Source organism: Caenorhabditis remanei, chromosome IV, assembly GCF_010183535.1.
Source record: "Caenorhabditis remanei strain PX506 chromosome IV, whole genome shotgun sequence".
Classification (NCBI taxonomy): domain Eukaryota; kingdom Metazoa; phylum Nematoda; class Chromadorea; order Rhabditida; family Rhabditidae; genus Caenorhabditis; species Caenorhabditis remanei.
The window spans coordinates 24,149,778-24,174,872 of record NC_071331.1 but is presented as its reverse complement, the minus strand read 5'-3'; the positions used below and the strand labels follow the sequence as shown (position 1 = coordinate 24,174,872).

At 35.3% G+C, this 25,095-nt stretch overlaps 1 protein-coding gene across 1 annotated transcript; it reads left to right on the top strand.

The window, feature by feature from the left end:
* Positions 1-19,484: 19,484 nt before the first annotated feature.
* Positions 19,485-24,094, top strand: GCK72_016043 (uncharacterized protein; the record flags this gene model as incomplete). Its single annotated transcript, XM_053731285.1, has 9 exons — positions 19,485-19,566; positions 19,614-19,678; positions 19,743-19,854; positions 19,900-20,003; positions 21,536-21,748; positions 22,490-22,621; positions 22,671-22,847; positions 22,906-23,004; positions 24,002-24,094. The coding sequence occupies 9 exons, from the start codon at positions 19,485-19,487 to the stop codon at positions 24,092-24,094; spliced, it is 1,077 nt and encodes a 358-aa protein (XP_053586057.1).
* Between the last annotated feature and the right edge of the window lie 1,001 nt (positions 24,095-25,095).

Here is a 25,095-nt window from a genome sequence, read left to right as displayed (position 1 = left end):
AACTATGGATTTCAGGTCTTCCCGTAATTTTGAAAATCCCGGAAAGAAAAAAGAATCTGAACCAAAAGTTGTAAATTCTGATCTAGATGACCTCCCTCTAAAAGATCTTCTTTTTTTTTGAATTTTTTGAAATTTTAAGTCTTTTTTCTGAGATTCAGACCGTCCACAAATGTTTTAAACAGAATAGTTCAACATAAACAAAGGAATTTATGTGAATACTGTGAGACAGTAAATAAATATAATTTCTAATGATCGGACTATGGATTTTCTTATTATTAAACCAATTGATTGCCTAAAAAAGAACATTAATTTTTGAAACCGTAAAAAATAAAATAGAACTAGTACTGTCTTGCAACCAGGGACGTTTTTTCGCAACTATCCCATCCTCCTGCAGTATTTAATTACGATTATCAGCACGACACACTTCTTACAACTGCGCTCTACCGAAACCGAACAAAATTGTGTGCGAAATTGAGAGATTCAGAGAAAAAGAGACAAGGGCATTTCAGTGGAGCGCAGTTGTAAGCACTGTGCCGAGCTAATAAATTATAGAGTGAAATAAAGAACTTGATAAAAATCTTAGATAATTATTGAAACAGTTAAATTTTCCAGAAAAAATAATGTTTTTTTTTTAATATTAAAAATATACTGTTTCAAGATTTGTAAAATACAAACAATATTTTGGTGAATTTTGATTTTTTACATGAAAAAGTTTTAACAAGAAAAAGTGGGCGGAGCTTAAATATTTCATTCATTAATAATAGTGGAAAGTGATTAGAAATGTCAAATTTTTGAAACGCTACGAAAAAGTAGGCGGAGCTACACCAAAAAATAATTTCCGTTTCAAAATTTTCACAAATTATTTTATAATAGGTTCCATGTTTGATTTCGATTACAATGAGTAAGTTCTATCTAAAAAAAAACATTCTAATTTTCAAAATTAAACTTGCGAAACGTCCAACATAGTTTTGAAGTGTCCTTAACCTAATTTCAGGTCTAGAAATCTCTCAAAAGATCTGATTGATGTTACGAATACCCAATTTTTGATTATAATCCTGCAATTCGCTTCCTCCTCCTTCTTCTATTGTTCTTCAAATCACAAAACATGTATTCAGAGAAATAAGAAAAAGGGGATTATGGGTGTCTCTTATTATATTCCCTAACTAACGTACCTGGTTTTAGATCTTGCATTTTTAGTCTTTTTCTTGTTTTTTAGCTTCTTGTTTCAACACTTTCAAAATCGGCACAGTTCTTACAGCTGCGCTCCACCGAAATGTCCTTGAAAAATGTCTCTCAATTTCGCACCACAATTTCCTTCGGTTTCGATAGAGCGCGGTTGTAAGAAGTGTGCCATTAAGTAAGAGGAATTTATCATTTTATTTTATTTTATTAATTTTGTTGAAAACTGTTTCAAAATATGTTGTTATATTATGTTAGACCATTGAACCAGCAATAAAAAGGAAAGGACGCTTCCTTCTAATCCCCCCTGAGTTTTAATTAGGAAAGGAAAAGGGGTACTAATGCCCTTTTTCTTCTCAGAAACAATCTGGTAGGTATGAATAGTAGATACTTAACACAATTTTCCCCATACTCATTTCTAAAAACTTTGTAATTCTAATGTTTCCTTGACACCCTGAACATTTATTTCTCAGACATTACGAAAATATATTTTCTGTTTCGAAACCTTTATCAACTTTTGTAGCTGCTTTTCAACAATATTACTTGTTTCATAAACTTCGTTCTAGATAAAAACTATATGAATTGTTTTGAGATAATTACCAGAGTTGTCCGGAATCCCGGGTTTTTTTGACATTCCGGTTCCGGTTCCGGATTCCGGATTTTTAAAATATGATTCCGGTTCCGGATTCCGGTTTTTTGAGTCTCCTTTTTCCGGAATTCAGAAGTTGAAATTTGGAAATAGTTTTGAGTTTAAAAGGCAGCTATAGTAATTCTTTTCCGGTTTTGATCCTCAGAATAAGTTTAAAACTTTATATATCATTGAAAACACTTGAAAAAATGACTTGGACTTGCAAATTTATCGAATCAATCCGAATTCCGAAATTCCGGAATTCCGGCTTTTTTGTCATTCCGGTTCCGGATTCCGGAAACTGAAAAATGGCATTCCGTACAACTCTGATAATTACCCATGAAACTGTGAGACAGTTTTTGAGGACATCTGACTCAAGCTGGCGTGCCTAGGGCGCGCTCTTCAAAAGAACAATTCTTCAAGATAATTAAGACCGAATTTTTCCAGTGTTTGAGATGTTTGAAGTGGTCTGGCGGGTTTTTTCCCAGTAAATTATATTTTTGAGCAGAAATTTTGATAGTTTCGTTATATTCAGTCAATTCTCACCAATTTAGGCCTTTCTTCTCCGATTTTATGCAATTTTAAGATAATTTTCAGCCAAAAAAATGCTTCAGATTCCTCCCCCAACAATTCATTCATTCTCTATTCTAATTTCCCCCCATGTCAGTTCCTTTTCTTCTCATTTCCTTCTCCGTCTCTCTCCGTCTCTCTCCTCCACACACTATTTCCATTTTCGTTTCCTCAGGGGTGTCGTGGTGGTGGTGGATCTTCCCCCCTATAAACAAACTATTATTATTACTTTTTTCTTTTTTTCAGAGAATCTCAGTTGAGTTCTCGTCTTCTACTAACTCATCATACATCTTGGTTTCTTTTTTATTTTAGTTTTTATATTTTAAATTGGGACTTTTTTTTAACTGGGTAATCTCAGAACGGTCTAGTCGCAAAACGTCACAATTATACATGAAGAGCGAATATGAATTTCAATACCATAAAATTTTTCGAATTCACTTTAAAATATTTTTGAAACAGTAAAAATAACATTTTGAGTTAAATGTATCTTTTTTGTTAAGCTCCGCCCCCCAACATTATTTTTCCTAGAAAAGTTAACTGTTTCAACAATTCTCCATAATTTTAGACCTATCCTTTGGTTTACTTAGTCATTTATACGGATGATATTAATTTTCGAAAAAAATACCATAACCCCGCCAATGTTTTCTCCATTTTTCAAATAATTGTTGAAGAACTGGTAATTGATGATCACTTGAAAAGAAAAAACATGACATTTCAAAAAAAAAATTCCTGTTCCACAACTTTTTGGAATATTTAATCTATTTTCTATCGTCAATGCTTCTTTTCTATTTTCATGAAAAAATTATTAACTAGAGATGGTCATGAAGTCATTTTGACGATATGAGATGTGTTATATATCATTTTAAAGCTGAAAAAATGCTGATTTCAAATATATATTCAGTTTTTGTCCTCGAAAGCTGGTAGTCAAGAAAAACGAGGTCAAAGTTCTGAAAAATGACATTTCTTGCAGTTCTGACGTTTTTTAAAGGGGGACTAAGGTCAACTCTGATATTTTCGTAAAACAATAAATGAGTACCTGTGAATTCATTTTCATACCGAAAAAATTTTAAAAATCGGTCTTGAACCCGCTGAGAGCGATCGCCGGTGAGTTTGGGCATTTCGGTGGCCGGTGAAAATTGGCGGTATGGCTCAGCAATTCGTGTTCAGTCGTATGTTCATTTGTTCATTTCCGTGAGTTCATCTTCATATTTCAAGAATTTTCAATTCGGTTCATTCCCCTCGGAGAACGAGCTGCAAAACAGTTTGGGCTTTTCTGTGACCATGGAACATTCTAGAACTTTTTCGAAAATGTTGTTTTTTTGAGTTTTCTTCGTTTTTTCTAACATTTTTGCAATAATTCTATCATTTGTTGCCGTTCACTTTCAAAATTATTGAAAGAAAACAACAAAAATGACCGAAAATAGCGATAAAATTTGAAAAAATAAACATGACCGAAGTCGAATTTCTAGGCCACCGAAATGCCCAAACTCACCTTCCATCGCTCTTAGCGGGTTCCAGACCGATTTTTAAAATTTTTTCGGTATGAAAATGAACTCACCGGTACTCATACATTATTCTATGAAAATATCAGAGTTGAGTTTAGTCCACCTTTAAGATAATAATACCTGTTGGGTTATAATTCTCTAATTTTCCAAACTTTGCCTTTGTTTTTTCTCATATATCAGGAATCGAAAAATCATCGAAAAACTAAATATATATTTGGAATCAGCGTTTTTTCAGCTTTCCAATAATATAGGCCGACTCTATGACCTTCCATTGTCAGTTTCAATACGACACAGCTATAAATTATATCTCAGCCGTTTAACATAAATTCATTTACTTGTCTCAATTCCTCGAGTCACTGAAACAGTATTTTCTGTAAATGTATAAGAAAACATGCGACTTTCAGAATCTGTTTTTGTATTGAAAGATAGCAATCTGGTATTGTTACCATTCTGAAAAAGCTGAAATCAAAATTTCTTTTTGAATATTTATTTATTTTTCACAACACCATTACAAAATATTTTCGGTTTCCATGAACTGCATTTGACCGTATTCTTGGTTCTACGTGGTATTCCAGCTTATTTAAACCCAAAATTGTAGTTTTAAGTCAAATTTCACTGCTGCATTTTATTGGTTCCGTCATTTTTAGTCGATTAAGGAGGTTTCAACGAATTTGAGGGAATTTAAGCCGACTTCTAGACATTTTTAGATGATTTCAGGGATTCGAATGAAATTTTTTTTAATAGTGGTATGTTCCCTAATGTCTAAATGATAACATTCGAAAATTTAAATTTAAAAACTCATTTTGCTTCGTTTGCTTATCAAATTCACCTTATCCCACTAAACTATTTGTGCTTCTGTTGAAACAGTTACAATTTTCTATTTTTTCTAAATTTCAATTATTTGAAAAATGTGAAGCTGCCACTTTGTTTTACAAGGGTAGTCCTTGGAGACGCCACTTTCAAACGACCTATTAATTTGGTTATAGGTCTTTTCGACCACGAGGAGTTCATTTCTGCAGTCAAAACCTGCTAAATGTGTCTGCGAGCCGAGTTATGAGCTCTCAAACTATTCATATGGTTAAGTTTTTTTATTCATGGAATTCCAAATCGGTCGTATATACGCCACAGCTTCTGTTCCGCATCGATTTACCTGTGTTTGTACCAGAGTTGAGCGGAATTCCGCCTTCCGCTTTCCGCTTTCCGCCACTTTTCTCTTTCCGCCTTCCGCTTTCCGCCTTCCGCTTTCCGCCTTCCGCTGTTTAAAGATTTTTTCCTCAGCTTGAAAAATGTGATCACCAATTCGAATTTATTGATATTTTTGAGGTTTTTTGCAGCAAAGCTATCAGTGTTTACCGAAAAAAACGAAATTTAACGCAATTTTAAACTATTTAGTGCTTTTTTACTACAAAATAAGGCCAAAATCGTGTTTTTGAAAGCGACATTGTATTCCGCCTTCCGCCTTTTGGCATTTTTTTCCATTCCGCTTTCCACCTTCCGCTTTCCGCCAAAAATTGTCCTATTTCCGCCTTCCGCCTTCCGCCTACCGCCATTTCAAAAACCGCATTCCGCTCAACTCTGGTTTGTACGTTGGAAAAATGAGAATATTTTGCGTATACTACTTGTTGATTTGGAATTTCATGGGAAAAAGCTTAAGAGCTCATAACTCAGCTCGCAGACACATTTAGCAGGTTTTGACTGCAGAAATGGAATCTGCGTAGTCGAAAATACTTATAACCAAATTTATAGGTCGTTTGAAAGTGGCGTCTCCAAAGACTTCCCTTGTTAGAGCCATAACTTACTAGGGAAGGCCTCGAGGTGACCGTGGAGTTATGGAACGTGACCTATATCATTGGAAAGCTGAGAAAACGCTGATTCCAAATATATGTTCACTATTTGCCCTCGAGGCCTAGTATTCAAGAAAAACAAGGTCAACGTTTGGAAAAATGACAAATTATTGCCTTTCTGACACGCGAAAAATTTTTGAAATTTTTTGCGATTTTCGCGTGTTAAAACAGCAATAATTTGTCATTTTTTTCAAACTTTGAACTAGTTTTTCTCGAATATCAGGCCTCGAGGGCAAAAACTGAATATATATTTGGAATCAGCATTTTCTCAGCTTTCAAATGATATAGATCACGACCCATAATTCCACGGTCACCCCGAGGCCTTCCCTAGTTAATTCTGAAACAGTTTTAAAAATTTTCAATAGTTGCTCAATTTTCTGTTCCAGCAATACCAATTAATTTGTTAACAAATTTTTGCATTTTCTTTGAAACAGTAAACTTCTAGAATTGAGAACTAGGACGTTTTGAAACCGAGAAAATGGCTTCCTTGAAAAATTTCTCAAAAGCGAAAAACGAAAAATTGCCACTTTTGTTTATAAACTTTAAAATAATTCTGGAACAGTTTTTTTTTTAATTTTCGAAATTTATAGACCTAGTCCCAATGTATTTATGAGACCGCAGCGAAAATATATATAACTTTTTCCTATTTTAGAGGCGGAGCTTAAAAGATTAAAATTCCAACATAACATTGAATATTTTGTTCTCATAGTTATCTCTGATTCATTAAATCAGAACGACATATTTCAATGATGATGAAAATAACAAAAATGGCTTCTCCTTTAAATTCCATCATTTCTATTTTTCATTATTTTGAACTAAAAATCCGACATATATATTCCAAATTCCTTCTACATACATACATACATATAATCAATGGTCTCCAGACACAGGGTTGGGAAATCCCGGTCCGGTCGGCCCGGATTCAAAAAATGTGCACCATTTTTTCACAAATTTCTGCATAATTTTCATTTTAAAAAAGTCAAAATTCTCAAAATTTCTCGTACGCTAAGGCTTTTACCGATATTCTAAAACACAGTCGAAAAATCCACTTTTTTTGCAAAAAAAAATCAAAATAATTCAAGGTTTTTTCAAAAAATTTCAAATTTCAACAGGGGCCGGGCCGACCGGGCCGACCGGGCCAAAATTTTTCAGTCGGCCCGGCCCGGCCCGGTTTTATATGGCAGGATATGAACTTTATCAGAGTATCAGACTCATTTTGATTAAACATTTTTTAATTAACGGAAGGCAATTAATTCTTTTGAAGGTAATTTTTTACCACTTTTCAATTCTCCACAGTTGTCTGGCGTGCCGTTGACGCGCTTTTTTAAAAATAATGCTTTAGTGAGGTAATTAGTTAATTTCAAGTTCAAAAATTATATTTTTTTCTGTTTCAAAATGTTCTCTAAATTTATCATAGTTATCTCATGTCACTAAATAAGATAATATTCCCACTGACTGATTTTCTGGCGCGCCTGTAGCGCTTTTTTTGGTCAAGCTATTCCAAATAACCTAAACGGGAGACATCAACAAATTTTGAAAGTGTGAAAAAAACGGCTGGTGCGCCTTCTCCGCTTCTTCCTTTTCTATCAGTCTATGTAGATCTGGCGTACCTTTGACGCCGTCATGCTGGCGTGTTGCTGGCGCGTCTAAAAAATTTAAAATGTTTTTATAATTTTAAGATTTTAAGCACTGTTTAGTTTTGTGACTCGAACTGGCGTGCCGTTGACGCGGCGTTTTTTTTTGAAAGAATGCTTTAGTAAGGTAATTGAGACCGCAGGGGGCGCTTTTAACGCGTTTTTGCCATTTTTTTTTAAATAAATTTGTTTTTTACAACGCCAAAAATTAGAAATCCCTTTTCCGTCCCCTCTTCTCCCGTCCCTTATTTGTTTTTTGTGGTTTCCATTATAATATTCAAAAAATGTCCCGAAAAAATGTAAGATGAGAAAAAGAACAAAGAATTCTCTCGTGTGCACTCGCAAATCGTATTATCCCCCCTTTCTCTCCGCCCTTTTATTCCATTTTTTCACTAGTTTTTGGCACGAAATTATAATTTTTGTTGAGAATTTTTTGGGAATTTGAAATTTCGAGATCGAGGGTAATTTTTTCAAATTTTTCAAAAATTGCGATTTAACAGTGTATATATGGATTTTCAAAGGTTCTAAGCTCATTTTTCGGTTTTATAACGGGTCAGGGATGTATTAAAACCTTTAACAAGGAAAGTCTTTGGAGACGCCACTTTCAAACGACCTATAAACTTGGTCATAGGTATTTTCGACCACGGGGAATCCATTTCTGCAGCCAAAACCTGCTAAATATGTCTGCGAGCCGAGTTATGAGCTCTCGAACTTAAGCCTGTTCACATGGAATTCCGAATCGACAAGTAGTATACGCAAGATATTCTCATTTTTACAACGTATGAGTACAGGTAAACTCCTGGGGAACACAGATGGAACCGCGCGGTGTCGTATATGCGGCCGATTTGAAATTCCATGTGAAAATGCTTAAGTTTGAAAGCTCATAAGTCGGCTCTAATAGACATTTAGCAGGTTTTGGCTGCAGAAATGGACTCCCCGTGGTCGAAAATACCTGCAACCAAATTTATAGGTCGTTTGAAAGTGGCGTCTCCAAAGACTTCCCTTGTTAGGGATTGTGAGCGATTTTTAGCGTATGCGTCAATAAGAAAAGTTTCTTAGAATTTCCTCAAGTATTGGAAATTCCTTCTATAAATGTATAAAAAATTACTGATTCAAAATTTTTACATGAAATTTCTACAACATGTCTTAGACAGTCCTGTAGCCATTCGATATTTTCACACAGAGTCTAGGGGTGAGTAGTGAAATCGTATGCGCTCCACTAGGCATTGGCGGCAAATTCAAATTTTAATTTTTTCAATTCGACGTTAAGCGTGGCATTTCGATACGCAGCTTAATCGACAACTTTTTGAGCCGATTTATGTACGTTTTCCCGCATTTTTGACCAGTTTTTCGACTGTCTCGCATATTATCAAGATTAATTCTATTAAATTAATAGTTAAAATTTTAAAATAAAGAATTTATTTTGAATTTCGCGCTAAAATTTTAGCTGATTTTAGAGGAGCGCGTTTATTTTCAGTACTCATCCCGAGACCCCGTGTTTTCACTATTCCAATGTCTCAGTGGTCTTTAGTGGGCGGGGGACATATGCCCATTTCTAGAAAAAGTTAGTCTGGGGATCAAAAAGAATGGGGAAATCCCATCAAAGTGTTATGGGGAACCCAAAAAGTGTTTTGTGAACTTGACATGTCATTTTGCATTCTATTAATAACTTTTTCAAAAATTAAAAAAAAATTTAATTTAGATTTTTGAAACAGTGAAATTTTTAGTGCTTACAGGGTTACTACCTCAACGTCATTTTCACACCAAGGACATTATAAAACCAGGGGACCTATTTTCCGGTTTCAAAACCGCCGCCCCATTTCGAAACCTCTCAGTACTTGTCACCGAACCTTGTTTTTTTCTGCCCGCTGCCCCCCCAATCATCATTTCCTCCTCCTTCTCTTATATATATTTTTTCTATATTTTCAGCTCTGCCTGTCATTCTTGAATATATATATCTTCTCTTATTTCTTTGCCATGCTTTTTGACACCACATAAGAGCGGGGAGATTTAGAAAATAGCTTTTCAATATGCTTTCTGCTTGAATAAAAATTCAAAGAATCAACTGAAAAGTGTGTACGTCAGAGTTGCGCGGAATTCCGACTTCCGACTTCCGTTTTGAAAATTTTAATTCCGACTTCCGACTTCCGACTTCCGTTTTAAAAATTTTACTTCCGACTTCCGACTTCCGATTTCCGTTTTCAAAATTTTACTTCCGTTTTAGAAAAAATCACTTCCGCGCAACTCTGGTGTACGTTAAAAATTTAAAACAAAACATTTTTCGATTATTTTTCTCAAAACCGGTTCGAAAAACGCTGTTTTTTTTATTTAGTTGTTTTGTTGAAATTCAAAAATGTTCTTTTGTTTTTCAGGAATTAGGAAACCACCCAATAATTTTATGCATAACTTCATTTTTTTCCTCCCTGGTCATCACTATTTTTTATTGCAAACCAATTTCCAACCCAAAAATGATCCAAACGCGTCTGGCGTGTCTGTGACGCGCTTTTTTAGTGTTATGGTCAGAGTTGCGCGGAATTCCGACTTCCGACTTCCGGGCTGTATTTCACTTCCGACTTCCGGCTTCCGACTTCCGTTTTGAAAATTTTACTTCCGACTTCCGACTTCCGTTTTCGGATCTTTATTTCCGACTTCCGTCATTCCATAATTGAAGAATTTCCGAAAAGTATGTTTTGCAGAAATACAAGGAAAAATGGTCTAAATAAAAGGACAGAAAATGAGCTTTTCTTCAGCCAAAAACTAATTTTCCACCCATTTTCGCGAATTTTATGAACTTTTTCTAGGAGTTTGTGAATATTTGCAAAAAAATCTACTTCCGACTTCCGACTTCCAACTTCCGACTTCCGGGCATTTTTTCCATTTCCGACTTCCGGCTTCCTACTTCCGTTTTAGAAAAAATCACTTCCGCGCAACTATGGTGATGGTATATACGTTCTCTAAATCTATAAGTGAAAGCAATTTCTCATTTACCGAAAGTTTGGAAGAAAAATTGTGAAACAGTGAAAAAAACTTGAATTTAGAATATATATATATAATAAAAAGTTGTTTTTTTCTGTTTCACAATTTCAATCTCCTAGAAAAATCTTTTACTTTTGCAATTCTTCATTCGAATTGATATTTTTTTTAATCGTTTTCCCCTCTAGTAAAATAAGAAGAACCCTGGCTGAAAAGCGCTGTAAATTAATTAATTCTTATATTTTTCTGAAATAGCGTTGTGGTATTCAGATTCCTCGCGTTTTCAGCTTTCAAATCATATCAAAATCGAAACACCTTTCCAGGTCTCCCGGTTCGAAAATGTGTGAGTCATCTGGACTCCAGGGTGTCAAAATTTGATATGTCTAGAAAGCTTAAATTGTGAGGATTCTGAATCCGTTTTCAAAATTTTTCTAAGACAAATTTGGCCCGAGATAGACCACTTTTGGTATCGTCAGCTTTTGGAGACAGATGTCCTCCCTCTAATCGCACAATTTCATTTCTTCCATTTCAATGTCTACATTATTTCACTACTCATCCAATCAGGACACCCACTGCAACTGACAAGCCTCTTCTATTTTATGACGTAACTTTTGCAACTTCCATGTCTCTCTCATTTTTATAGTTTCAACAGCTTCAAATCTCCAGGGTCTGGCGTGCCGTAGGCGCTTTTTGCATTACTAGTTTCTGAGAGTATTGTGTTGTGATTTCAAGCTATTTAAGCCAATTCCACATACTTTTCTGCATTTTATGTCATTTTAGCCGGTTTTGACAAATTTCAGACTGTTTTAAGTTATATTTCGACTATTGCCAGCCGATTTTGAGCAATTTGAGTCATTTAAAGTGAAAACTGAACATAATTTTGATAGATTTCAGCATATTTCGAGGTTTTTTGTTTTTTATAGCGGATTTCAAGCAATTTTTCCATTTCTAGCGATTTCAAACAGTACATATCGTACTTTGTAAATATTTCTGTTAGATTTGGCAACTGGGACGTTTTGCAACTTCTGGGGTGCCGTTGGCGCGTTCACTAAAACATTTCTGTGTGATTTTTCAGATACTGGGGTGCCGTTGGCGCGTATTTTAAGCAATTTTTTCAGTTTTAAAGCGCCCTAGTTCTCAATCCTCACTTTCCCATTCTCCATAGCATGTCAAAATCCAGAAATCGCACTTTTATATCATCAGTTCTCTAAATTTCGTAACATTCTCGGCGAACCCATACAATAACATAAGAAAATTGAGAAAATTGAGAAAAATGGCTTCATTTTGTGTCAAAAGTTCCGAAATTCAATGGTGAGGTGCTTCTTCATCCTCATTTTTCCAGAAAATTTTGGTTTTCTTCTTGTTTTTTTTTTGGGGGTATTTGAAAGAAAATCAATAGAAAATGAATGGGACCACCGATGGGTCATTTCAAAACTAATTTTAACAGTTTCAAAACGTCGGAGACCTTCCAGGTGTCCAAATATTCAATCCCTGACATCTCGGTTCTGAAGCGTCTCGGTTTTAAAACGGGATATTTTGAAAACAAAATAATTTCTTGGTTTAGAACTTTCTCAGCTACTGTAGGTGCCAGTTTTATTTAATTCCCGTTTTAAAACGTCTTAGTTCTCAAACATCTTAGTTCGACGCTACAGTTGTCAAAATCTGGGGTGCCGTTGACGCGTTTTTAAACAATTTTTCAACTTGAGCAGCTATTCTCGGTTTCCCAACGTCCCGGTTTCAAAACGTCCCAGTTCCAGAGCGTCCCTATGCTTCCTTGTCTCAAAACCAAAAAATTATCTTCATATTTATGAAATCATTCCTCCAAAAAATCAAAAAATCCCTTTGAAATCCCAAAATCTGAGGATTTTTTAAGATTTTCAGATTTTCTAGCTCCCTGCTTAGCCTAACAACTTTCTTTTTTCAATATTTAATATTGGCTATTAAATATATGACTAGGAGCCATTTGGCTTATTAAATATTAGATTTTTAAAGCTAAAAATCCGCAATTTTTAAGATTTTTCATTTTAGTCTTTATGATTCTGATTTGAAAAACGCGTAAAAAATACCCCAGACAGTTTAAAAAAATTAAAAATCAACAAAACTAGCCTATCAGGTTGACGCGTTTCTTGAAAGATACTCGGAATACGCGCCATAGTCACCCCAGCCTTGAATTTTTAAAGGTTTTAATTATTCAATAGTTCTAACACCTTTATTTGGTTTTTTGACTGTCTGGGGTGTTTTTGACGCGTTTTTCGACTCTAAATCCTAAAATAGCTTCCATAGAAATGTCCTCGTCATTCCCTTTTCCTAATTTAGCTTATATATCAAATTGACGTAATTTCTTCCCTATAAATATTTTTGGAATGATAATTTGAAAATTCTCACAAAAAACATAATAAAGGAAACCCCACCGAGGGATTTAGTTTTTTGAAACGCACAAATTCTCTGTTTTCCCATCAGTTTGATCGTTTTGAAACCGAGACGATTTGAAATGGTTTCGAAACTTCCCCGTTTCAGAATATTTTCACAACATTGAAGTTTCGAACTGTTCCGTTGACGCAAGTTTCAAAATGACTCAGTCTAGAAATGACACGTTTCAGAATAACATGGTTTCAAAACGTCCTGGTGACTCGAAACAGAGAGAAAAAAGAAGTTTCATCTCGATTTTTTTTAAAACTGCCTCTCAATTCCTCCTTGGCGCGTAATTCTCTTCAAAATGAATATTATAAACTGAAAAATATACCAAAATGTAGATCTTGGTAGCAGAGATGTTGGGAAGTGAAAATTTTCTTATCCGGAAGTCGGAAGTCGGAAGTCGGAATTAGATTTTTTCGCAAAGATTCAAAAACTGCTAGAAAAAGTTCATAAAATTTGCGAAAATCAGTGGAAAATTAGTTTTTGGCTGAAGAAAAGCCTATTTTCTGTCCTTTTATACCATTTTTCCTTGTATTTCTGCGAAATTTACTTTTCGGAAATTACACCGTTATGTAATGACAGAAGTCGGAAGTAAAAATCCTTATCCGGAAGTAGGAAGTCGGAAGTGAAATTTCTTATCCGGAAGTCGGAAGTCGGAAGTTGGAAGTGAAAAAAAACCCGGAAGTCGGAAGTCGGAAGTCGGAATTCCCAACAACACTGCTTGGTAGTGGACGTCGATGGTGACGAAGCGGTTCATTAAAGGCAGGAGGCGATTATAATAGAGTAGTCATGTTGAAATACAGTGACGAAGTTACTCCGCTCAATCCTGTTTGTCAGTGTAACTTGGTCACTGTAGTTTGGGATAATGTGCCGCGACAAATGAATTTTCCCTCCATTTTCGCGTTTTTAGCTCTCTTTCCCTTCCCGCAGCTCATTAACGGCCACAAAATAGAACTCGTTGAGATCTACAGTTTGGTATATTGTTTTTAGCTTATAAAATTGAGTTTGGAGGGAGTTACTCCGTGTAGGCTTATAAGTTTTATTTATAGTCTGCCCAAATAGCAATCTCATTCTTGTGTCTCGTTGAATATTTCAAAATTGACAAGTTGAAGGACAATAAATCTGTCTGAATCTGAATTCATTGTAATGCTTGGAATACAACTATTTTCCCCTTGCAATATTAAAATAATAAGCTGAAACTGTAACTTTATCAATTTGTTTATTATAGGAAAAGTTGCCCAATTAGTTACAACTATTCTAAATTTGATTTGTTTTGTTCTGTATATCATATATTCTGGTTCCTAATCAATTACTCCAGCTTTAAAACGTCACAAGTACTGTCAAGGGTCCTAAAGCAATTGATCATATATTATATATTTGAAAAACCTCCCGACTAGTTTCAAAACGTCCCACCCGCATTTCCACCCATCTGACCACTAAGCCACCACATTTTCATGTCGTCTTTTAAAAAAACGCATTTTCCACCCAGTAAATATCAAAAAATATGACTAAATTGCGTGACAAACCTCCATTTTTCCATATCTCAATACTAAAAAGGTAATGAAGAGAAAAAGTGAAAGAAGATAGACATATATATATATGCGACCACCCTCTCCAGGCCTTCAAGAACTCAATTAGCGTGCATTTTTCTCTTTTGGCTCTGCATCATTTGTTGTTTTATTGGTATCTGGATGTATGTGGACTTTGGTGTCGGAATTGTGACGTTTCGAAACCATGTCGGTTTGCAACTAAAATGGGTTTCCATGTTCTAAAACTTTCGGACTTAAAAAACTAACTTTTCAAAATTTAACGTGAAATATGACATTTGGTGTAACTGCGACATTTGTCGGCCATGCCGTTTTGAAACTATGACGTTTTTTTATCTGGTAATGATCATACTGGTCAGTTGCACATTTTTCATCGTTTCAAAATGCTTGATTACGATTTCGTATTCAATTTCAAAATGTCTACACTAACAATTCTTTCACTGTTTCAAATATTTATTTTTCAAAGAAACAATATATTTTGTTGATATCTTGATTGCTCCGTTTTAATTTAAAAACACACGAATCAAATTTCTAATCATACCAAATTTTGGAACAGGTTTGGATCCCAAAACGCGCCAAAGGTGCGCCAGCCTCTCCCAAAACTGTTTCATAACTTTTTATTTTTTGAAGCAGTTAAGATTAATATTGATATTTTGGCTATTTTCATAACCCTGATACTAATGTGGAATTCTATAGTTTGTAGTTTGTTCCTAACTTACCCAAAAATAAGAGAAGCGATGTTCATTGAATAACAAATAATGTTTTTAAATTTTTCTAATTTTCTGAAACAGTATTCATGAAATAATGTTTCGACCACATAAAAAAACAATATCTTTGATCAAACATCTCTCTGGCGTGCCTTTGACCGCGTTTTCAAAATAATGTTTTCTGCCTAAAATTACGCGTGTTTTATGCCTATTCTCTGTTCCTAAAATCCTAGGTTCCTAATAATTGGGGTACTTTTGACGCGTTTTCTAAACATTTTTTGATATGAAATTTTGCGTGTTTTAAGCCTATTAGATGGCCCATACCCTAGAATTCTCAAAATCTCCAACTGGCGCCTTTTTGACGCGTTTTAACCATTTTTTTGCATAAACTAACGTGTTTTTAAGTGAATTTCAATCTTTCATCAATTCTCTCTTTGAATGTTCATCCGGAAGTTCAATGATGACTTCAAACAATTTGATTTCTCTCTCTCTCTCTCTCTCTCTCTCTCTCTCTCTCTCTCTCTCTCTCTCTCTCTTTTTCCAAAGTGATACCTAATCGGATTTGTGTTGCTCCCTCTCCTCAGTTAGTCACACCTTCTCAAACACATTTTCATATTTTTTCTATCTATTTCTAGTTTTTTTCTACACCACATTAACCACATTTTATAGTCATAGTATTTAAGATGATAAGATCATCGAATCGGATGTGAGTGAAGATTTGAAACAAATCGAAAATTTTGATCTCTCCGAGAGACTCCGCCCATTTTTCCATCTGAAATTGTCACTTTTTCAGAAATGAGCAATACTGTTATTGAGCAAAAAGTTGAAATTCAAGGGATAAGAGGCTCCGCCCACTATTCCTGATGGATTTTTTTGTAACGTAGTGTTTCAAAAATATGACATTTCTAATCACTTTCGACTATTATTAATGAATGAAATGGTTAAGCTCCGCCCATTTTTTCTTGTTAAAAATGTTTTCATTTAAAAATTTTGAAATTCACCAAAATATTTATTCATCAAGTTTTTATTTTACAAATCTTGAAACAGTATATTTTTAATATAACAAATTTAATTGTTTCAATAATTATCTAAGATTTTTACCAAGTTCTTTATCTCACTCTATAATTTATTAGCTTGTCACTGTTCTTACAAATGCGCTCCACCGAAATGCTCTAAAAAAATGTCTATTTTCTCAGAGTCTCTCAATTTCGCTGATTAACACGGCACCCTTCTTCCAACCGGGCTCTACCGAAGCCGAAGAAAATTGTGTGGGCATTTCGGTGGAGCGCAGTTGTAACAACTGTGTTGAGCTAATAAATTTCTACTTGTAATATTTTTTGTCTTCTCAACTTGAAATTATTATTAAGTGACTTTCGTTTTTCATCTCATTCCTATTTTATGTCCCCCACCCTACCAGATACCCCAAAAAAATAAAAAATATGAATTGTCTGTGTGTGTTCCAGTTCCAAACGGCCCATTTTCTCACGCTATTCTTTTTTATGTGGATTTTTACTTCGCGTAGACAGAATATTCCCCGGAATGTCGCCTATTCAAATTATATTTAACGAACTGAGTCTTGATTTTTTTGAATCAAATTAATTAAAGGATGGCAGATTCTGAAATTTGAGAAAATTCTTTGAAACTGTGGTAAACCAATGACTAGAATAGACAAAGTTCTCGAAAACACATTTAGGACGTTTTGAAACCAATTATGACATATTACAACCATTTAATTCAAACCCCTTACATGTTAAAAAATGCACTAATTTCAATTTTTTGCTGTGTTTTTTTTTCAATTTTTGGTTCTAAAATTGTGACACCATAGTCTTAAAACGTCCCAGTTGCAAAATGACTGATTAAAATAAGTCTGTCTAGCTATTTCTACGGTTTCAAATTTTTTACTAATTATTTTAGTTTTTGTTTTTGGCGATTCTTTATCTCATTTGAATTGAATTTGGTTTCGGATCGTTTTATTCAAAAAAAACTCTGTTTCATGACAAGCACTTTAAGTTTGAAATTGTAGTTTTTTCTAATTAGTATCGGTTTCTGTCAATAAGGAACATTTTCAGATTTCGGAGCAAATTTAGTTATAAAACGTCCGGTTTCAAAGTGTCCTGACACTCTGAACCCGATTAATGTAATTACGGTAATTAATGTTTTAGTATTATGAACAAAGATGACTTAATAACATTTCAGACAATTCATTTTAGTTATGATAAGTAAGAAACGGAAAATTTCTGTAGGTAGGACGTTTCATAACCAGAACATCTTCCAAATACGTTTTCTCAGTTATAAAACGTCATAATATAATAATTTTAAGGACATTGCGAACCCCGACGTTTAAGAACCAGAGTTTCGAAAATTCCCGGTTGCGAATTGTCCCAGTTTTCAAGTTTTTTGCTGTTTTAAAACACCAAAATGATTATTTAGAAAAAGTCGCTTTGAAACCGGATCAACAATACTCTGTGACGTTTGGAAACCAGTTTCACAATCTGAGTTTCAAAGCGTCCTGGTTCCAAAACGTCCCAACCCAATTTGTTCCCTTTTCCCCTCTGACTTAAAAATTTCCAAGAATATGAAAAAAAAGAAAGATAAATATCGAAAATTAAAGTGCTGCTCTCTCCTATCCCTTTTTCTCTTTTTTTCCATTTTTTTTCGAGTCCAATTTGAATAAATACTCCCTCTTGCTTAGCTGGCTGCCGTGGGGGTGTCATCACAACAAACAGCCGTTTTTTTTTGGAAAAAATATGTGGACACCCCTCTCCCACCCACCTGCTTAGCCAAGGATTTAGGATTTTGTGTTTTTATTTTCAATTAATTTTAATTTTAACACTGATATAGAGACGTTTTGAAACCAGTTTCATGGTTTCAAATTATGAAACTTTGGTTGCGAATCGTCCCGGTTTTAAAAAGTTACTTGAAACCTCGAGTACGTGGAACGAGTACGTGAAAGAGTGGAACTCCGTCTTCCACATTTTAAGATTTTGTCATGTTAGTTTTTATGATTCTGGTTGGAAAAACGCGTCAAAAACACCCCAGACAGTAAAAAAATCGTCCAAATCTCATTTGTCTCTGGCGTGCTGTTGACGCGTTTCATGAAAGTTGCTCTAAACAAAAGGCACCCCATGTTTTGGTTTCGAAGTGTCCCCCCCCCCCCCCGGTTTAATCTTCTCCCGGTTATAAAACGTCAATACAAAAAATGTTCTGTTTCTTAATAAACATAACTAAAACTAACTATCTGAATTATTATTCAGATGATTTCCCCCATAATTTTTCTTGATACATTAATTACAATAATTGCATTTAAGTTCAGAGTGTCAAGACACCTTGAAACCGGACGTTTTATAACCACATCGCTTCGAAATCTCCAACACCTGATTTCGCTGAAACATTTGACGGAATCGTCCCCACAACTTCATTTTTACGCAAAATTTTTTGAAACTATGTCATTTCGATAGAGAAAAATGCGGGCTTTCTTATGGTATAAAAATCTCGCTGATCCGACCAAATCTAACCGAGTTATGAGGAGAAACGTTTTGACAGAAAACTCCACTTGGACCAAATCTCAAAAACGACGGAGTTGTCACCACAACTTCATTTTTGAACAAAATTTTTTGAAACTAGGTCATAATTGCGTCTGAAAATATAGAGTTTTTAAATACATTCTGTGATTCATTCTTAAGATTTTCAACGGAGACGTTTTGCAACCTAAAAATAATCTGTTTTTAAAAAAATCGTCCATAAAATTCTGACCATTTGGCTGAACCGCGGCTCTGCTCCATATGTAAAAATTGCTGTTTCAAACTTTTGACAAAAAAAACATGCCCTTAATTATACTATTACACAATCATTTATCACAAGTAGACACTTCAAAACCGGGGGTCGTTTCAGAACCATCATGTGTGTGTCACTTGTTACCATACTTGCAAACCGGGCCGGCACATAACTTGCTTCAAACTCAATGTTATGAGCTCAAAAATATACCAAAATGTAGATCTCAGCGAGTTCTATGTCTCCGACTTACTACGGGCCGGATGACTATTCGTTCATGTGCCGCGGGCCGGGCTGGGATGACTTTTTTGCCCACATTCGCGTGTTTTGGCACTTTTTCCCGGCCCGCGACATATGAACGAACAGCCATCCAGCCCGTATTCGGTCACGGACATAGAATTCGTCGAGATCTACATTTTGGTATATTTTTGAGCTCATAACATTGAGTTTGAATCGAGTTACAAGCCGGCCCGGTTCGCAAGTATGCTTGTTACCCACAAATCACAAATTTTTTTTGACAAATTACTGTTTCAAAATGTAATTTCATAATTTAATAACGTCTTCGGTTTACTAACTACAAAAAATCCTGGTTCCAGATGTTATTTCAGGTCGAAACGGCAATTTTTTTTAAATTTTTTTATTTTGTAAATCTCAAATCTTTTCCCTTGAATCTTTCCTTTTTCTGACATTCCCAACATTTCTATTCCAGATATGTGTGTGTCGGAGGAGTTCGGAACGCGTTTCTTCGGCTGTATACTCAATCTATGGCTGCTACCCCTCGTTTGTGGTGTCGGTAAGCGCTAACATTTCAAGGATTGTCTGAAAATTTCCAATTTTCAGGTCTAATCCTTAATATCGGATGTCTCATCGTCTTTTTCTCCACACGGGGACACCCGTTGGTTCCGGTAAGTGTGAAACCGCGCTCTACCGAGACAACGTACAAAATTTTTTTTTAAAATTTAATTGCAGGCCCTAATATTCCTATCGTTCTGCGACTGTTTTCAACTATTCTTCTCATTTCTAGTCTTGTTCCTCCCGGCACTCCATGACTTCTCACAATCGACACCATACTCTACTTTGGGTATACTGTAACTAATGGAGAAATTGAAAATTAGAGAATTTCTAGGCCAACTCGCGTACTTATCCACTGGACTACTGTCACCCCTACTATTGGCATTTAATTGTGCAAGTATTTGGACGATTTGCTTCATTTCGATACAGAGGCATCGGGTAAGTAGGGAAATAGAACTGGTATGAATTGGAACCAACCATCCGGACGGTTCTATTCCACCGGATTTTTTTGCTGTTTCAATATTCCAACAATAGGAGCGACAGGTCTGAAATTGTGTTACAGAACACATTTAAGGAATCCGAACTCTGAAAATCAGAAAAAATATCAAGATGAAGGATTTCCAGCCATACATTTTTTTAAATCTGAGCTTTCTTAAAACTCAACATTATGAGATGAAAAATATACGAAAATGTAGATCTCGACGAGTCCTATCTTCCTGATCTACTTTCAACCAGGTTATGTAGTCTTCTGAAATAGTTATCATGCATATTCTTTTACTTTGAAGGGTTAAAATCCCATAATACTGTACTGCTTCACTAACTTTCTTACTAGGGAAGGATCCCGAGTCGAGATGGAGTTACAGGTCTAGATATATATCACTAGAACGGAAATTTTGTGCTGATTTCAAATCTGTATTCCAATTTTGCAATACGATTATCTGAAAAAAGTTGATTGCGTTTTTGTGGCTTCTCAGTGCAAAAATTAGCATTTTCAAGACTCCCAAACATAACGTTTTTCTAATTTTTTTCAATTTTTTTTGTGCTGTACGTATGATTTCGGATGTAAAGATGATTTTGGCATAGTTTGATTGCAGAATTTATTTTCAGAAAAATTTTTGTGGAGTTTCTTAAATTTTCAAAAATGACGCAACTACACAAAATTTGTTTGAAAATTTTCTAAAGTTCCAACACAAACAATACAAACTACATGATTGGAAATACACGTACAGAACAAAAAAATTTGAAAAAAATGAGAAAAAAGTTATTTTTAGGAGTCTTGAAAATGCTCATTTTTGCACTGAGAAGCTACGAAAGCGCAAATAACTTTTTTCACAGAATCGTTTTGCAAAATTGGAATGCAGATTTGAAATCAGCGCAAAATTTCCGTTCTAGTGATATATATCTAGACCTGTAACTCCATCTCGACTCGGGATCCTTCCCTAGTGAGTACAAAATTTGTTTTGAGTGTCTAATACTATTCCGTCACGTTTTGAAATCAGAAAAAGATTTTTGAATGTTTGTCCCAAACATGTCTTATTGTCAAATTCCAACAAAAACAATTTCAAGTTGATTTTTTGCTTAAAATTACGTTTCTATGCAGTCAGTACCGCCCGGAATTATGACCGGAAAGGGGAAGGCTAAAAGCGGAAGGCGGAATTAAAGTTTGAGTTAAATTTAGCTTAGAAAATAATAACTGATCGCTTTGCTGCAAAAAAACCTCAAAAATATCACTAAATTCAAGTAGGTGAGCACATTTTTCACGCTGATATCCTTTAAGGCAGAATTACTGAATCTCAGACGATCTTAACCGATTGTAACCCAATTTTTGCTGAATTTAATGTAGTTTGCTGCCGTTTTAAGCTCAAAATGTCGAATTTTTAGAGCAAAATTCTAAAATTTTTGTTTTTTTCCCCGATTTGCCGCGATCTTAGCGGATCCCAACCGATTTTAAACCGTTCTCTTTATTACAGGCAATCCTGCGACCTCTCTCCAGCATCTCCTCCCCATCCAAAGCGTTCAAACCTCTTCTTTTCATCTCAGCCATGTCTCTTCTGTTCAACGGATGCAAGTGGGCGGAGTTTCGATGGTTTTGGTCACATGACCCGACGAACTCATCGGATTATCAGTATATTTTGGCTCATGAACCATCGGATTTGGCCAGAAATGAGAATTATCATCGAGTGGTGGGTCGTTTTTGGAAACTGGGACGTTTTGAAACGGTTTTGAATTGGTATAAATCCTTGAATTAGTTCAGGACACTTTAGAACTCGCTATTTTGAAATTGATACGTTTCAAAACTGTTCTAAATCGGTATATATTCTTAAAGTCACTTCAGAACTTGCTTTTTTGAAACTGGGACGTTTTGAAACGTTAGTTTTTTGGGAGGAGTTACTGTAGGTAACTTTAAAACTGACTGTTTTGCGACTGGGACAGTTTGAAACTGTTTTGAATTGGTGTAACCTTCAGGACACTTTAAAACTATTCGTTTTGCAGCTGGGACGTTTTGAAACAGTTCCCACAGATTTTTGGACGCTTCTTCATTTCATGGTTAAAAGTCTTCCAGTTTTAGAGTGTCTCACAGTTTCAAAACGGATCATTCCATAACTGATTTCGAAAAATCACGAATTGGACGTTTTGAAACTGTTTTAGTCGGTTTCAAAACGTCACGATTTGAAAAAAAAAGCTTCGTAACCGGTATTCCCCCCAAAATGCGCTATGATGTGGTTTTAAAACGTGACAGTTTCAAAACGGGTCACTGAATTGACTGGGACGTTTCAAAACCATATTTGTCGGTTTCGAAACGTTTTCCACAGATTTTGAGGCGATTTTTGCGGTGTTAAAGTTTCAAAACGGGACTTTCTAAAACTGGGACATTTCAAAACCGGTTCTAAACCGTCTCAGTTCCAAAACGTCCCCATTTTCAGCTCGACAATCTCCTCTACCCACTGCTCGTCTACCTCGTCCCTCTCCTTCTTCTCTCTGTTCTCAATTTTCGGATCCTCACGAATATCTCCAATCGGAGGGTCTCTTTCGATCACAAATCCAGATATGCACAGGTAACGCTCCGCCCACTTTAGACTCCGCCCACATTTCCAAAATTTGCAGGAACGTCGTTCCGTCACCCTGCTAATCTCAATAGTCACAATGTTCTTTCTGTGTCATACGGGCGGTTTGGCGTATCGATTTGTAGATCAAGAGAAATATAACAATTCCGAGTTGTTCGTGTTGCTCAAAGATATCATCAATCTACTATTCAATGTCTATTCGTTTGCGAATCCATTGGTAAAGCGGGAAATAACAAAAAATTTGAATTTCCCGCCAAAAAATCAATAATTTTCAGTTATATTTCGTGTTTACGCGGCAATTCCGTGATCTCAGATCAATGTGGAATTCGCATTTCGCGTCGCCGGCGTCTCGGACGGAAAGTTATGCGATTACGGTAAGTTTCAAAACGTCTCAGTTTTAAAATGTCTCGCATAGATGATAGGGACGATTTGAAACCATTATAAGACTCTTTAGAACTAGTTTCAAAACGTCTCGGTTTTAAATTGATCCGGAAAGATGATTGGGACGTTTTAGAACCGGTATTGGAACGTTGCGGTTCTATAATTTCTCCAAACTGATAATTAGGACGGTTTGAAACCATTCTAGGACATTTTAGAACCGGTTTTAAAACGTCTTTTTTACAATGTCTCGCATAGAAGAGTGGGACGTTTCAGAACCGGTTTCAAAATGTCTTGATTTTAAATTGTCTCCAAACTGACGGTTGGGACGTTCTGAAACCATTATAAAACGCTTTAGAACTGGTTTTGAAACGTCTCGGCTTCAAAATGTCCCGCATTGATGATTGGGACGTTTAGAAACCGGTTTTGAAACGTCCCTCAGTTTCAAAGCTTCCCAAATCCCGAAAAAAACGTTTTCCATTTTTTAGTACTTCTTCACGTTGAATCCCAATAGATCTGGAAGTGAATGGTAGGTATTGGGACTGGGACGTTTTGAAACCAGTTCTAGTTTCAAAACGTCCTGGTTTTAAAACGGTTGTTTCATAACCAAAAAAAAACGCCCAATTTTTAGCTCTTCTACAATTTGAAATAAATCAATAAATGAATGCAACAGGTAATATACATATTGTAATTACAGTAACCCGAATAATAACTATAGTAACCTACAGTAACCTACAGTAACCTACAGTAACCTACAGTAACCTACAGTAACCCAAAAACCTTAACTACATTATCCTTCAATGAATAACGTAATCCTACCCGTAATCAAAGTAACTACCGTAACCCCAGGTGCCTTAACTACAGTAACCTTAAATGGATACAGTAACCCTTATAATAACTACAGTATCCTACAGTAACCTGTAGTGTAAACCGTAACCTAACTACAGTAACCCCCCTCACATCTACAGTAACCCCAATCCCCATATATTCCAGAGCTCCAAATCCAGTTCCTCCAAAGCGCAACGTCACCTCTCGATGCCCTCACTCTACCGTACCCCGTGTGTCAGTGGAAAGTTGCTACCGTAATCCTTGGGTCTACAGTATCCCCTATTTTGATCTCATTCATTTCATTTCGAGAATCTCCATCCATATTTGTGTTTTTACGAGTGCTCTTTTATTTCATTTTTATGTTTTTTTTTGAATAAAAATTATTTTCCGTTTCAAAGTTTTCAAAAAAGAAAATTTTCGGTTATAATGTTGCTGTTGCTACGGTAATTACAAAAAAAGTTGTATTTTGAAAAGTGGGCGGAGCTTAACCGAATTTCATAAAATTTTTTGAAATTCAATTATTTTTTTCCGGTTATTATAATGATTTAATGGTTATTTAGGCTTAAAACACTAAGATTTTAGCGATTTTTTATTTGAACCTCAAGTTTTGCGATCTCAATCGATCTCAAACCGATTTTAACCTGATTTTTGCTATTTTAAGCTCAAAATGTCAAATTTTCAGAGTGAAATTCTAGGTATTCTGATCGCAACCGATCTGAACCGATTCTAGACGTTTTCTGCTATTTTTCAGAACATAAAGGTTCAACATATTTATTTATAAGTGAAAAAAAAACAGTTCATTTTCATTTTATTGACTCCGCCTACACAGCATTTCCTCAATTGAATCGAACACATGCATTTCCTCGTATAATTCCAGTTTTGGCACTTTCAGCAATAGGTCGTAGAGATCTCCTAAAATTTTCAGAAAAATGAGATTTAAGAATTTTCAGCTAAAAATTGTGTTTTTGAGACAAAAATACCAATTTTTGCAACAAAAAAGGCATAGAGAGGCATTATTTATGCACAAAAATTGCTAAAAATCGCTAATATTCTATATTTCTACATTGGAAAATGATATTTTTTCAATTTTTTTGTTGCAAAAATTGCATTTTTTTTTCAATTTTTTGACATCTAGACACTCACCTACAGTAACCTGATCGATTTCGAGTCTTCTCATCATCTGTTTGCACTTATTTCCCATTTGGGACTCTCCGAATGTACACAAATAGAGGGGACGGTTGGCGATGGAAGAGGCGATT